Source organism: Cavia porcellus, unplaced genomic scaffold (genome assembly GCF_034190915.1).
Source record: "Cavia porcellus strain 051 isolate PalLab524CR breed Dunkin Hartley unplaced genomic scaffold, mCavPor4.1 scaffold_17, whole genome shotgun sequence".
NCBI classification, from domain to species: Eukaryota; Metazoa; Chordata; class Mammalia; order Rodentia; family Caviidae; genus Cavia; species Cavia porcellus.
This window is the reverse complement of record NW_026947500.1, coordinates 23,701,626-23,715,722: the sequence shown is the minus strand read 5'-3', so window position 1 is coordinate 23,715,722 and position 14,097 is coordinate 23,701,626. Positions and strand designations below refer to the sequence as shown.

Below are 14,097 nucleotides of genomic sequence, written 5' to 3'. Positions count from 1 at the left end.
GCCCCGCCCCCACGGCCTCCGAGCCACCGGCGCCCGCCCCGCCTCACCCCGCCCTGCCCCGCCCCGCGCCGGCTCCGCAGCTCGCGCCCGCCCGGCGCCGGGCCATGGCGCTACTGCGGGATGTGTCGCTGCAGGATCCGCGGGACCGCTTTGAGCTGCTGCAGCGCGTGGGAGCCGGGACATATGGCGACGTCTACAAGGTGCGCCGGGCGGGAGGGCGCGCGGACGCGTGTGGCGGTGGGGGCGCGCTAGCGCCCCGCCGAGCGGCCAAGCCCCCAGCCCCGCCTCCTCATCCCGCTGCACCCCCTGCGCCCCGCAGGCCCGCGACACGGTCACGTCCGAGCTGGCCGCTGTGAAGATCGTCAAGCTCGACCCAGGTGAGGGCCCAGGAGGGGCCTGCGCGCCAGAGGCAGGCAGGGCGATGCCCGGCGCGCCGCCGGGGGCGGAGAGTTGACATTTCCAGACCCCCTACGAGGCGAGCCCGGAAGGTTCTGGGGCCTGGCCCCTGTGCAGCCAGGAGGGAGGCACGCTCTCATTTTGCAGATGGGGGCCTTGAGTCCCGGCCACTGCTCTTCGGTCCCTGTGTGATGTCTTGTGCTCCCCAGGGGACGACATCAGCTCCCTCCAGCAAGAAATCACCATCCTCCGTGAGTGTCGCCACCCCAATGTGGTGGCTTACATTGGCAGCTACCTCAGGTGAGGACGCTTTATCCTCCTGCCCCCGGCAGCCCCCGTGTGGCCTGCCATGTGCCCATCTCAGTTTTGTGTCTTCCACCCCAGGAATGATCGCTTGTGGATCTGCATGGAGTTCTGTGGAGGGGGGTCCCTGCAGGAAATTTACCACGGTGAGAACCACACCTCTCCCCCCACCCTCAGTGTTTGGGTGAGAGGAAAGAGAGGAAACAGTGTTGGACTCGGGCTCCTCTCCACTTCTGATTGACTGTGTGACCTTGAGAAACCGCTGTCCTTCTCTGGTCTCCAGAGGAGATAGGGCTAGCATCCCTTTCATCTAGCATCTTCTACTGCTCTTCCCACACGGGGTGGTCAGGAAGGGTCACCAGATCCCCCCCCCCCAGCAGCCCTCACCTTTCCATTTCAGCCACAGGGCCCCTGGAGGAACGGCAGATTGCCTATGTCTGCAGAGAGGCCCTGAAGGTACTCAACCCCATCAGATGTTTACATGGGGGCCCCAGAGCCAGAGCCCAGAGCTCCGGGGAAGTCCTACAGACAGAGCTGGGCAGGGCCATGGGTCCTCGGGGAAGGGGCCCCAGCCCTGTTGCCGGAAGCAGCCCATTTCCCTCTTGGCTCAGCCACTTCCTGTTTGGGGAGAGGGGAGGAGGAAGCAGCTTGAGTGGGGGGCCCTAGTCCATAGGAGGGGCTCGGAGGGAGGGCTTGGTGCTAGGCAGCTGCACTCAGGAGCTCCTCTCTGCCCCCAGGGTCTCCACCACTTGCATTCTCAGGGGAAGATCCACAGAGACATCAAGGTAGGGGCTGCCCAAGGATGTGGTGTGGGAGCCAGCAGCCTGGGACACTGCACAGGACTCTCTCTTTATTCCCACAGGGAGCCAACCTTCTCCTCACTCTCCAGGGTGATGTCAAGCTGGGTCAGTACCAGGGGATTCCGTCAGGGTGAGGGCTCTAGAAGTGTCAGAGAGAACATTGCTTCAAGCATCCCGGGGTCACCTTGGACAAGTCACTTTACCACTTGAGCCTCAGTTTCTGCATTTAGAAACCCCGGAAGTACTCCCTGCTGGAAGCTGGATGAGGTTGTGGGGCTGGATGGGGGCTGAGTCCTCAAGGACCGAAGCTGGTAGGCCCTTGAAGGAGAGGCTTTTCTGGCCTGGGATAGCCCTGCCAGTGCATCCTGAGCCTGGGCTCTGGTGGTGCCGTGGTGGGTGGGGCCAGAGGACTAGAGAGCCGCTGCTCATCTCCTTGCAGCTGACTTTGGGGTATCAGGCGAGCTGACAGCATCCGTGGCCAAGAGAAGATCTTTCATTGGAACTCCATACTGGTGAGGCTGTGCCTTGGGCAGTGGGGTACCAGCCATAGGTGGGACACTTGGACATCCCATCTGTGACCCTGCCTCTAGGATGGCTCCAGAGGTGGCTGCAGTGGAGCGCAAGGGTGGCTACAATGAGCTATGTGACGTCTGGGCCTTGGGTATCACCGCCATTGAGCTGGCTGAGCTGCAGCCCCCTCTCTTTCACCTGCACCCTATGAGGTCAGTCTGAGATATGCCCTTTGCCTGACCCTTTGTCCTGCTGACCCTTGACCCCTGACCTGGCAGCCCTTGACTTTTGGTTTATACCTGTACAGGGCCTTGATGCTGATGTCAAAAAGCAACTTCCAACCACCCAAGCTGCGAGAAAAAACATGTTGGTGAGAGTTCACGCCCCCTGCTGGACCCCTTTTTTAGCTGGGTCCCCAAGAAAGGAGGAGCCACCTCCATGGAAGCCCATTAGAGTCCTCTACGGACCGATCCTCCAAGCCAGGGGCCTGGACTCACCCCTGGGCAGACCCCATGTGGGTAGGAAAGAAGGGCATGCAGCTGGCAGTGGAGGCGCTAGTGTGTTGCAATGGCATTGCTCCAGCTGGCTGCTTCCTGGGTGTACCCTGGAGCATGGGGGGCCCCTGCAACTGTCCTGCATGAGGCCTCACCTGAGTCTGGCGGGACCACTTGTGCCCACTAGGACCCAGAACTTCCACCACTTCCTCAAGCTGGCCCTGACCAAGAACCCCAAGAAGAGGCCCACAGCTGAGAAGCTTCTGCAGGTGGGAAGCAGGCAGGCTTGGGGCTTGGCACTCAAAGCGGAGCCTGGAGGACGGAGCCCAGCTGACGGCCCCTTGCTCCTCCAGCACCCATTCACGACACAGCACCTCCCCCGGGCCCTCCTCACTCAGCTCCTGGACAAGGCCAGCGACCCCCATCTGGGAAGCCTGTCCCCTGAAGACTGTGAGCTGGAGGTGCGAGTGGGCTGGGGGGTGGGAAAGAACCACAAGGGTGCCCAAGTCCAGGCCCCTGCCCTGCACGCAAGCTCACTTAGTAGGCCTCTTTCCTGAGCCATGCCTTGCTTCTCTTCCACTCCCTCTTGGTAGGTTCTCGCCTTTGGGAACCTTGGGCTGACCGTGATCATGACTAAGCTGACCATGACCATGACTAAGCACTCTTGTTTTTTGTGTGATTTTTGGCAAGTTACTTGATCTCTCTATGCCAGTTTTGGCATCTGTGAAATGAGGGTGCCTCTTGGAGTGGTGAAAAGCAAAACACCCTGGAGCATGTGAAGTACCTCTTAGGAGTCCTGGCTGCGGGAGGCGCTGGGTGTGAGCCTGCTGGGTCTGTCCTTTCCTAGGCTTATGACATGTTTCCAGACACTATACACTCGAGGGGACAGCACGGCTCTGCTGAGAGGACGCCCTCTGAGATCCAGTGTGAGTCTTCAGGGGGAGCCATGTGCGCCTGTGTTGGGAACTCAGAGGTCAGTCTTGAGACTCTGGGTCCCTAAGCTGTGTGCTTTGCCCCCCACCTCCAGTTCACCAGGTGAAGTTTGGTGCCCCTCGAAGGAAAGAAACAGACCCACTCAATGAGCCGGTGAGAAGGGGCTGTGCAGGGTGGAGCAATCGGAGCAGGGGTTGGGGTACAGGTTAAGTCCCCTAAGTTGAGGTGTTTTGAATGAGGGGCTTTCTGTACCACCCAGGGGCAGGGGGCTGGGGCTCCTTCCAAGGCAGCCAGGAAGGTGGCAGGGCGACCATACCTTTCTAAAACATGGCATGTTGTGGGCCCAAGTCCCCACCCTACCTACATCCTGCTCTGCCTTTGTCGTCAGTTGTTTCATTCATCATCTCTCGTGAGTCTTGTCTAGTACATCCCACCGTCCATTTGTCTGTCTATCTACTCCTCCCCTGCTATCTTGCTTTCTCACATTGTCTCTCTCCGCCTCTCTCCTGGGTTCCTTGCCTTGGTATCCCCCAGTGGGAGGAAGAGTGGACACTTCTGGGAAAGGAGGAACTGAGCAGGTGAGTGACGAGGAGGGGAGTTGCAGGCTGAGGGGGGAAGAAAGGCGACTTCTAATGCCGCTCCCTCCTGCCCAGGAGCCTGCTGCAGTCAGTCCAGGAGGCCCTGGAGGAAAGGTGAGAGGTGGCACCTGGGACAGGGAAGGGACAGCTTGGTGTGGATACCAGTCCCATCTCACACTCAGAGCCTTCTGCTTTGTCCCCCAGGAGTCTGACCATCCGACCAGCCTCAGACCTGCAGGTGCAGAGTGGAGGGAACCAGGAGAAGGTGCCCAGGGTGTGGTTAACCTGAGTCAAGGCCATAGGGTCACCTGCCAACAGCCGCCTGGCCTTTCTATCTTCTTGCCAGGAGTTGGAGTCCCCAGATGACACTATGGGAACCATCAAGCGGGCCCCATTCTTGGGGCCACCGCCTGTTGAGCCAACAACTGAGGACCCTCATTCTAGCACCCCAGGTGAGTCCCAGGCTTGGGAGGCCAGAGGAGGACCAGATACAGGACACACTGAGCTCACAGTAGCCTATGCCCGCAGGAACTCTGCCCCCATCCCCACCAGAACCCAACAGCCCCTCACTGCTGCCCACAGCCTGGGCCACCATGAAGCAGCAGGATGATCCTCAGGTGAGGGGGATGCAGAAGAGGGTGGGCAGTGGGCAGTGGGCAGTGAGCGTCACCACAGCCCTGACTCCTTCTCTCCCTCCCAGAGGTCTGCCTGCCATGGGCTGCCCCCCACCCCGAAAGTGCATGTAAGTGTTGCCCCACAGCCTGGACCCTGCACCCTACTGTTGTGCCCCTGGCTTTCTCGGCAGCCCTTTTCCTCTGCAGATGGGCGCCTGCTTCTCCAAGGTCTTCAATGGCTGCCCCCTGCGAATTCACGCTGCTGTCACTTGGGTCCACCCCGTCACTCGAGGTAGGCTGGGGTGAAGGAGGGGGAGCCTGCCATCTCTAGGCTTGGGCTGTGGCCATGAATGACCTCTGACCCCATGGCTACACTGGCAGATCAGTTCCTGGTGGTGGGAGCCGAGGAGGGCATCTACACGCTCAACCTGCATGAGCTGCACGAGGACACACTGGAGAAGGTGAGGCCAGCTGCCACGGGGTGGGGGCAGGTCACAGGCCCAGGTGCCAACCGTTGTCCCCCTTCTCTCCATGTGATTCCTCCAGCTCATTTCCCACCGCTGTTCCTGGCTTTACTGTGTGAACAATGTGCTGCTGTCACTCTCAGGTAGGAGGTGGCACGGGCGGGCTGGCACCCATAGTGCCTACCCCGAGCTCCCCCTGAGCCCACCTGTCCTTGTCCCACACCTGCAGGGAAGTCCACACATATCTGGGCCCATGACCTCCCTGGCCTGTTCGAGCAGCGGAGACTACAGCAGCAGGCCCCCCTCACCATCCCCACCAACCGCCTCACCCAGCACATCATCCCCAGGTCAGAGCCCCTGCCAGGTGTGCAGAGCGGCAGCCAGGGGCAGAGCCGGGCTGGGATGCAGCCTCGCTGGTCTTGGCACTGGCAGGGCCTTGGGTGCATCACTTGTCCCTTGCCGTCACTGAGCCTGGTCTGTCCTAATGGTGGCCTCCCTACGGGCTTTTGGCATTGTTGGAGATGAGAAGGGGGCCTGCGGCTAGGCATGGTGGAACATGCCTGTAATCCCCAGTGCTCTAGAAGGCTGAGGCAGGAAGATCTCAAGTTCAATCCCAGACTGGGAAGCTTAATGACTTGGCAAGATCCTGCCTGAAAATAAATTTATAAAGGGCTGGGGATGTAGCTCAATGCAGAGACCCTGGGTTAAATGACCAGTACCATGAAAAAGCAAAAACAACAAAGAAGGGGACCATGAATGTCAAAGTGCCTTGTAGATTGTGGGATCAATAGCCATCAGGATGTGGGGCTTCATCTGACAGCCACAAAAATGGGTGCAGACACATGAACTCTGTAGGGCCCATTTGGGCTTGGGGACATCATAAGTGAGTCCTTGTTTTCAAGAATAGGGGAGCCAGGCACACCTGGTGCTGGGCAGAACTGGGGGCTGAGCCATCTTGGCTTCTGGAGTGTTGAAGTGCTGATGGTTCCAGCCAGGGAACCGCTCCTGGCAGAAGGGAGAGCAGGTGCATGTGCAGTGAGAAGCCTGGGGATTGGGAAGGCCCAGGCATTTGGCCTGCAGGCTGGGGAGGCCACACGGGCACCTGAATCCTTCCCTGCTGCCTGGCCCAGGATCTGGCCTGTGCCCCGCTGGCAGCAGTGGTGCTACGGCATTTTGAAGACCCCCCGTGTGCTGATCAGGATTCCTCCCACCGTGGGTGACTGCAGCCATTGACTGAGGTGTAAAAGGAGATGAGTGACTCTGGTAGCTGCAAGTGTGAGGCTGAGGTTAGCTTCAGGCTCAGCTGGAGCCGTGCTGCAGTGACACCAAGAGGATCCTTGTGCTGGCACCAAGGGGTGAGGGGCTCCCTGGCCGGGCCTGGAACCTGGGTCCTCTTCAGGAGACCAGGAAAGGGGTGGAAGGGTGTGTGAGGCCCACCGGAGGACCGTCCTGATCTCTTGGCAAAGAAGCCAGGCTGCTGACCAACAGAAGCTGTTGGGCTCTGACAGACAGGGGGAAGGTGAATCAGAGGAGGGAAGGGGACAGGAAAGGAGGCCACTCAGTGGCCGGGCTGAGGGTTCCTGAGAAGTGGCCAGCTGGAGCAGTACTGTGAAGGTGAGACTGCAGGGTCTGGGGATGGTTGGTGGGGGGGGCAGCCCGGGGGTCACTGCTGAGGACCAATGCACATGGAGATGTTCCAGGGTCACTTCAGCTGCCAGGTGGTAGACAGTGACAGGATGAGGCTGCTGGTGACTGTCAGCTGGGAGGTGACAATGGCATGGGCCAGGGTAACAATGAAAGATGTGAAAACTGGTCCAATTTTGGTTCTGTTTTGCAAGTTGAGACAGGATTTCCTGATGATAGGTAGTGAATGGGAGAGAGAGGAGAGTCAAGGTTGACTCCAAGGCTGCTGGCCTGGGCCAGGGGCAGGATGGAGCTGTCATCAGCTGGGGGTAGAGTGGCCTTCACAGGGAACTGAATTCAACTGGGTCACACAGAGATGTTTATTCAGCCAGGGTTGGTGCTATAAGCCTGTAATCTCAGCACTCTGGGAGGCTGAGAAAGAAAAATTTTAAGTTCTAGCCAGACTGGTAACTTAACAATTTAGCAACCCCTTGTGTCAATATGTAAAAATTCAAAAATGAGGGATGGTGTGGACATGTACCTTAGTGTGGAGGCTCTGGGCTCAATCCCATTATTGGTGTGCAAGTGGCAGCTCCATCTGTCCATGGCTGGCTAGGGCTGGAGCTTGGTGCTAGGGGACCAGGCCATGGCTCGATCATTGTCACAACCAGGTAGGTGATGGTAGAAGCTGGCTGGGAGGCAGAGAGGACAAGGCGGGCCAGGCCAGTGCAGCACCATCTGGGGGAACAGGAGGGCCCAGGCCCTTCCTGCACCTGCTGCCCTCTCGCTTTGGGCTTCCTGAGCTCATTCCCCAGGGAGCCTCCAAACTGGCCCAGGGCCCACTGGCGCCTACATGAGCCTGTGTCTGGGAAGGCAGTGACCATTTTGACTGTACAGAAGGGTGCGCTGGAATTGGTGGGGGACTAAACACAAAATGACATGGCACTGCCCCACACAAAGGGCAGCTGGTGGAGAGTGGGAGGAAGAAGGCAGGACAGAGGGCAGCTTCCTCCTTGGGGCCACATCCTGGCAGAGGCAGAGGCAGGGCTGGGCCACTGGGAGGGGCTGTCACGGCCAGCATGTGGCCCTGTCCCAGAGTTCCCAGAGGAAGAAACAGGCTCAGAGGGTCCGATGGGGTTTGGGAACTCCCCATAAGCAAGGCAAACACCTCTCTGACAGCCACACTTCACCCTTTCTCCCTGGGCAAGAAGCCGGGTGCCCTATAGTCCTGCAAGGCAGTAAACCCAGCCGAGCAACAGAGAGTAGGCCTTTTGTTGTTTATTTCTCTCTTCCTCTCTCTCTCTCCTTTTTTTTTTTTTTTTTTTCTTTTTCTTTTTTTTTTGAGGCAAGATCTCAGGCTGGCCTTGAACTCATTTTGTAGCTGGCCTCAAACTTGAAGTGATCCTCTTGCCTTAGCCTCCTGAATGCTGGGATTATAGGTGTGCTTTTATTTTATTTTATTTTTTTCCCGGTACTGGGGATCAAACTCACGACCTCACATTTGCCAGGCAGGTGCTTGTGCCACTGAGCTAAATCCCCAGCGCGCCCCCCCCCCCTTTTTTTTTATTATCTTCGGAATCAAACTCTGAGAAGTTCTGCCACTGGGCTACATTCTTAGCCTTTTTTATGTTGAGATAAGATCTCACTAAGTTGCCTCCAACTTTCTGTCCTCTTGTCTCAGCCTCCTGAGTGGTTGGGATTGCAGACCTGTGCCAACATGCCCAGTTTTCATTCACTATTTAAAGTTCCTGTAGCCAGACATGGGTGGCACATGCCTATAATCCCAGCACTCAGGAGGCTGAGGCAGGAGGATTGCTGTAAAATTAGAGACCACGCTGGGCTACAAAGTGAGCTGAAGGCTAGTCTGAACTGCCTAGTTGAGACCCTGTCTCACAAAGACAGAAAATTTTTTAAACATTTTAAAAAATAAAGCTTCTCTGCCTCCCTGGGCCTATGTGCCTGTCTGAAATGAACTATGCATGCCCTGGGCAGACTCAGCTGTGTCTGCCTCTGCTCCCAGCCTGCACACTCAGTTTTCCTTAATTATACTCAGCTTAACCTAACATGGCCTTGCAGGGACTCAAAAAGTACCCAGATGAGAGTGCTGTCCTGGGTGTTACCTCATTGAACCTTGCTGTGAGCTGCTGACATTGGCACCACTTCATCCTTATTCTGCAGATAAGAAAATTGAGGCAGGGAGAGGTGAAGTGGCTTCCTCAAGGCCATACAGACCCAGATGTATTTCTGTGACCCAAAACCCTGGACTCTGAGGAAGACAGCCCAGGCTACAGACCTTTTGCCCTATGCAGTGTTACAGGGCAAGGTACTTGGCCTCTCTGAGTCTCTCTGGCTCTCTCTTCTCTTTCTCCCTTTCTCTCTCTCTCTCTCTCTCTCTCTCTCTCTCTCTCTCTCTCTGTCTCTCTCATTACTACTAGAGATTGAACTCAGAGCCTTTGCCCTGAGCTACATTCCTAGCCTTTTTTTAAATTTTGAAACAGGTTTCCATCTTGTCTTGGCCACTTCTTTTTGCTGAGACAAAATACCTGACGCCCACAACTAAAAGGTTTATTTTGGCACCTGCCTTAGAGGTTTCGGCCCTTGCCCGGTCAGAGGCACTGTGGAAAGGACTGGATGTGAGACAGCTGCTCCCCTGGGGCACGCAGCAGCTGGGGAGGGAAGTGCAACCCAGGCCCTGCCCCCACCCCCAGGGAGCCACCTCCTTGAGCAGACCCCACCTTTGGACCCCCAGCCTTCTGGGCCACAGTGGGTTGTGTTAATGCGGCATAATCCAGTCACCTCTAGGAGCCCCCAACCCTGAGAGCACAAGGCTTTGGGGAGACAACTGGATATAAGCCATAACAGTCTTGCTAAGCCACTAAGTTGCCACTTCCTATCACCCATGAAGTGGGAAGATGAAAGTGGCATCTCATGGGGCTCTGTGGGATCCTCACCAGGGATGGCCCCCAACATATGTCCTGGTTGTCATTCCTCCAGGCGCTTTGCACTGTCCACCAAGATCCCAGACACCAAAGGCTGCCTGCAGTGTCGCGTGGGTAAGTACAGGCTGGGAGCCTGGGGTGGTGGGACTCAGGCTGAGTCCGTGCCCATGGCTGCTTCCCCACAGTGCGGAACCCCTACACGGGCGGCACCTTCCTACTGGCTGCGCTGCCTGCCAGCCTGCTCCTGTTGCAGTGGTATGAGCCGCTGCAGAAGTTCCTGCTGCTAAAGGTGCGGGCTGGTTGGAGGGGTGCCCCGGGGAACATGGGGTAGGGGACTTGAGGATGAATAGAGACCCCAGCATCCCTGCTACACACCCCCCCTCAGAACTTCTCTAGTCCTCTGCCAAGCCCAGCTGGGATGCTGGAGCCACTGGTGCTGGACGGGAAGGAGCTGCCACAGGTGTGTGTAGGTGCCGAAGGGCCTGAGGGGCCCGGCTGCCGTGTCCTCTTCCACGTCCTGCCCCTGGAGGCCGGCCTGACACCTGACATCCTCATCCCACCTGGTGAGTGAGCAGGAACGCTGGGCTGCGGGCCATGGGTGCGTGAGAGACACAGAATGGGGGCTGCAATCTCAAACCAGGGTCCCCACAATCTGTAGCTCTACAGTGGCCTTGGCATTCAGTTTCTGCGGGGCTTTGGTGACAGATTTGTTAGACAAAGCCAGGCTTCCTGGTTCCTCCCTGTTGCCTTAACCACCCAATGGAGCAGGGACCAGGCTGAAGATCACTGGAGCCCAGGAATTGAGAGCCAGCCCTGAGAATGAGATTCTGTCGCAAAAAAATGACATTTTATTAAACCCCAGTGCTTAGAAGCTAAGGAAAAGGGGCTGCGCTTAGGGCTGCTGCGGGGAGGCAGGAACAGGCAACTCTGAAATAGGAAACAGGCCCCTCCTGGAGCGGGGGCAGGTGTGGGGTCCATGTGGGATGCTAGGAGGGCAGAAGGAAAACTCCCTCCTTAGTCCCTGGCCCCTCGAGGAGGGCATCAGTGCCTTGGACTACCAGTGGGGAAACTGAGGCTCAGGGGCGCAGTGACTTGTCCCAAGTCATGGGTGACTGAGTACCATGTCCTGGTTTTCTTGAGTCTTGAGCCTGCCTATAGCTCCCTCGGCCTCCCCGCTACTCCCTGTGTCCCACGGTGGTCCCTTATCTTCTCTGAGTGAGATCAGCTACGAGCTGAAGTGCCCTCATAAGTCAGGTTGGCCGTAGTGAGTCCCCATCCCATGCCCTTGGGGTCAGAGTGGGTCGAGGGGTCAACCAGGGCCTGTCTCCTCCTCCGCCTACAGAGGGGATCCCAGGCTCAGCCCAGCAGGTGATCCAGGTGGACAGGGACACAGTTCTGGTCAGCTTTGAACGTGAGTGACCCAGGAGTGAGGGCTGGGGTAACAGTGGGGTGAGGGATGCTGCCCTGTGCCCACCCAACAGCCCTCTCCCTGGGCAGGCTGCGTGAGGATTGTGAATCTGCAGGGTGAGCCCACAGCCACACTGGCCCCAGAACTGACCTTTGACTTCCCCATTGAGACTGTGGGTGAGTGAGCCAGAGGTGGGGCGGGAGTTTCAGGGGCTCAGCCCCTCCCTGGGAGCCAGGATCTCGGCCTAGACTTGAGCCATCCCTCGGGGTCGTGGGCTAATGCTGCTGCCCTTACAGTGTGTCTGCAGGACAGTGTGCTGGCCTTCTGGAGCCACGGCATGCAGGGCCGCAGCCTGGACACCAATGAGGTGAGCGTGGGCTTCAGGACCTGCTGTCGGCCTCGATATTTGGAAAAGGACCTTCTGGGGAGGCTTCAGGGCTCCCTGTCTCCTCAGGTGACACAGGAGATCACAGATGAGACAAGGATCTTCCGAGTGCTGGGGGCCCACAGGTAGGCGGGGCACCCAACCTTCCCTGAAGCCAGCCCTGGGCCCCTTGAGCAGGGATGGGAACCCCTTGCTGCTGCCCCTCACCCTTCACCCTCCTGCAGGGACATCATCTTGGAGAGCATCCCCACCGACAACCCGGGGGCACACAGCAACTTGTACATCCTCACCGGCCACCAGAGCAGCTACTGAGCAGCGCCAGTCCCCTGGGCCTGAGCTGCCCTGGTGGGGATGGGGTCCTGCCTCTGCTGAGCTGGAGGCGGAAATAATCCTGAGAAAAAATATGGAGCCGGGATGGGAGGGGACTCCTGGAACCTTGGCAATAATTGGACCAGAGGAAGCTGCTACCGCCACCCCTCCCTGCGGGCAGCCCCGTCCCTGGTGTGGGGACCCAGGCCTGTGAGGGCCACCTGCTGATCCATTCCATGTTGTCCCACATTGCCTTTGCACTCCTGCTGCCAAAGAGCCTGCCCGGGCTCTGTCTGGGGAACATGTATTTAAGAGAGAAAGAGAACTATATTAGTATTAAAGCTGGCTGGTTTTACCCACTGTTCCTCCAGGTCCAGGGGTGCGGAGGCACTTTCTTCCCCCACCTGCAGCACTCCTTTCTGTGGGCACCTGTGGGTCTTGGGCATGTGCAGTACATGGACAGGGCTGCCAGTGTTCAGGGGAAGCCAGGAGCAGGAGATAAGGACCGTGTTCTCAGGAGCCATCTGAGCTCCATGTCTCTCCCTCCCCAGAGCTGACCATCAGCTTTGCAGTCTGAGGCCTCTGTTGCAAATCAGTACCCAAAGGACTAATGCAGAGAGGACCCTGAGCTAAAGGTAGCCCTGCCTCATGGAGGGTCTCACATGTGGCCTGTTCTGCCCAGCCTCTGGGAGGGATAGCCTGCCATGACCAAGGGCCACCACCCTGACCTGCCTGCTGTGGCATCCCATGTCAGGCCCAGAACAATACAGTGTGATTCTCTGGATAGACTTGAGGAAGCCTTTACCAGATCCTGTATCTGGGGTTGGTGGTCCATGCCAGCATTCCGAGAGGCCGAGACAGGAGGATCGAAAGTTTGAGCTACACTGGAGGCTTTAGGTAGGGGAACAGGAGCCTGGAAGGGCAACAGGACGGGGGGTGATCTAGGGCCAAAGTGTGGGGCTCAGTGCTCCCCCAGAGCCTGCCACCCTCCTGTCACCCAAAGCAGCCCTGAAACCTCTATGCCTAGGGGCCCAGCAGGAAGCACTTGTCCCCTCAAGGCCTGGAAAGGGTAGGTGGCAGCGCATGGGAATAGATCCCTGGCCCATGTGGATGTGACTTTGTCCAGTCTCCAATGGCTACAATGAGGGGATCCTGTGTCTCCAGTGAGATTCAGAGGAGGCTGAGTTGCACCTTCCAAGCCCAGATGGGGCACGCTCACCCAGAGGGCATCTTACGAGCCACCTCAGGCGGGGGTGATGGGGTTACAGAGTGCATGCCTGGCCTGGGTTCTGCAGACTTCTTGGAGCAGGTAGGGGCAGGGAGATGGGCTCCCACATAACTGGGCCTGGCTGGCTGCCTGCGGAACGTCAGGTGCCACATGATTCCGTCCGCCCAATGCTGCTGGCTCTGTGCTTCTGCCCAGAGAGGTGGTTTTGTTTTTGTTTTTGTTTTTTGTCTTTTTCGTTTTTATCAGTACCAGGGATCGAACTCACGACTGCCTGCTTACAAGGCAGGTGCTTATGCCGCTGAGCTAAATCCCCAGCCTCCGGAGAGGTGTTTTTATCACATACAGCAACAGAATTTGGGAGACGGCAGGGATTAGTGGGAAGGGGCTGGAAACTCGTTATCCTTTGCATCCCAGCTGTGACCCAGGATTGAATTCAATGGGGACAGTGACTTGAGGGGTCTGAAAAGGTCCTTGTTAAGAGGAAATGTGAGGCCGGGGATACAGCTCAGTGGCACAGCCTGGCAAGCACAAGGTCGTGAGTTCGATTCTCAGTACCCAAAAAAATATGGGGACCTCAATTTGGACTGGATAGGTTGTTGACTCTTTGTCACGTAAGGGAGTATAGTATCAGGGTACCTCATGTCTGAGTGGCATAGGTTCATGAAACAGTTAAAGAAGTACACATGGGCAAAAAGTGCAGGCACTGCAGAGCTTGCGGCCTGCTGTGGTCTCAGAGCACTCTTAAGGTGGATGATTGAGGATTACTTTTAGGTTACGTATTGTTCATCAGTGTTTGTTTCCTTAAGGTCAGGTTGCCCATTAGTGGGCTAATGCAAAAACTGACCTTATTGAGTAGTTAAAATACCATCTGTTTTAATGTGTTTGAAGTTTAAAAATGTATCCACTTATAGTACTGTTTATCTCAGACCAGGATGTCTTTGATAGTTCTTTTGGAATTTATAGATTTATAGTATCTTTAAGACTCTTAGGGATTAAGGAGTGATAAACCTGAAGAAAGCCAGGCTTCAGAAATAAAAGCATGGGACCTAGCATGGGAGCACACACCTATAATCCCAGCACTTGGGAGGGTGAGGCAGGAGGAGCACCAAGAGT

General features: G+C 57.2%; 1 protein-coding gene across 1 annotated transcript; it reads left to right on the top strand.

Annotated features, from left to right (window-relative positions):
• Positions 1-41: 41 nt before the first annotated feature.
• Map4k2 (mitogen-activated protein kinase kinase kinase kinase 2) lies at positions 42-12,126 on the top strand. The gene is made up of 32 exons (XM_013150740.3): positions 42-200; positions 320-377; positions 606-696; positions 781-845; positions 1,100-1,155; positions 1,437-1,484; positions 1,562-1,604; positions 1,939-2,011; positions 2,090-2,221; positions 2,317-2,379; positions 2,691-2,772; positions 2,857-2,964; positions 3,351-3,429; positions 3,531-3,589; positions 3,971-4,014; positions 4,090-4,128; positions 4,219-4,252; positions 4,361-4,466; positions 4,543-4,631; positions 4,715-4,756; positions 4,836-4,920; positions 5,010-5,089; positions 5,175-5,235; positions 5,322-5,439; positions 9,710-9,768; positions 9,840-9,943; positions 10,040-10,217; positions 10,997-11,065; positions 11,152-11,238; positions 11,359-11,429; positions 11,517-11,572; positions 11,672-12,126. The coding sequence occupies exons 1-32, from the start codon at positions 105-107 to the stop codon at positions 11,757-11,759; spliced, it is 2,463 nt and encodes an 820-aa protein (XP_013006194.3). The 5' UTR covers positions 42-104; the 3' UTR covers positions 11,760-12,126.
• Positions 12,127-14,097: the final 1,971 nt, after the last annotated feature.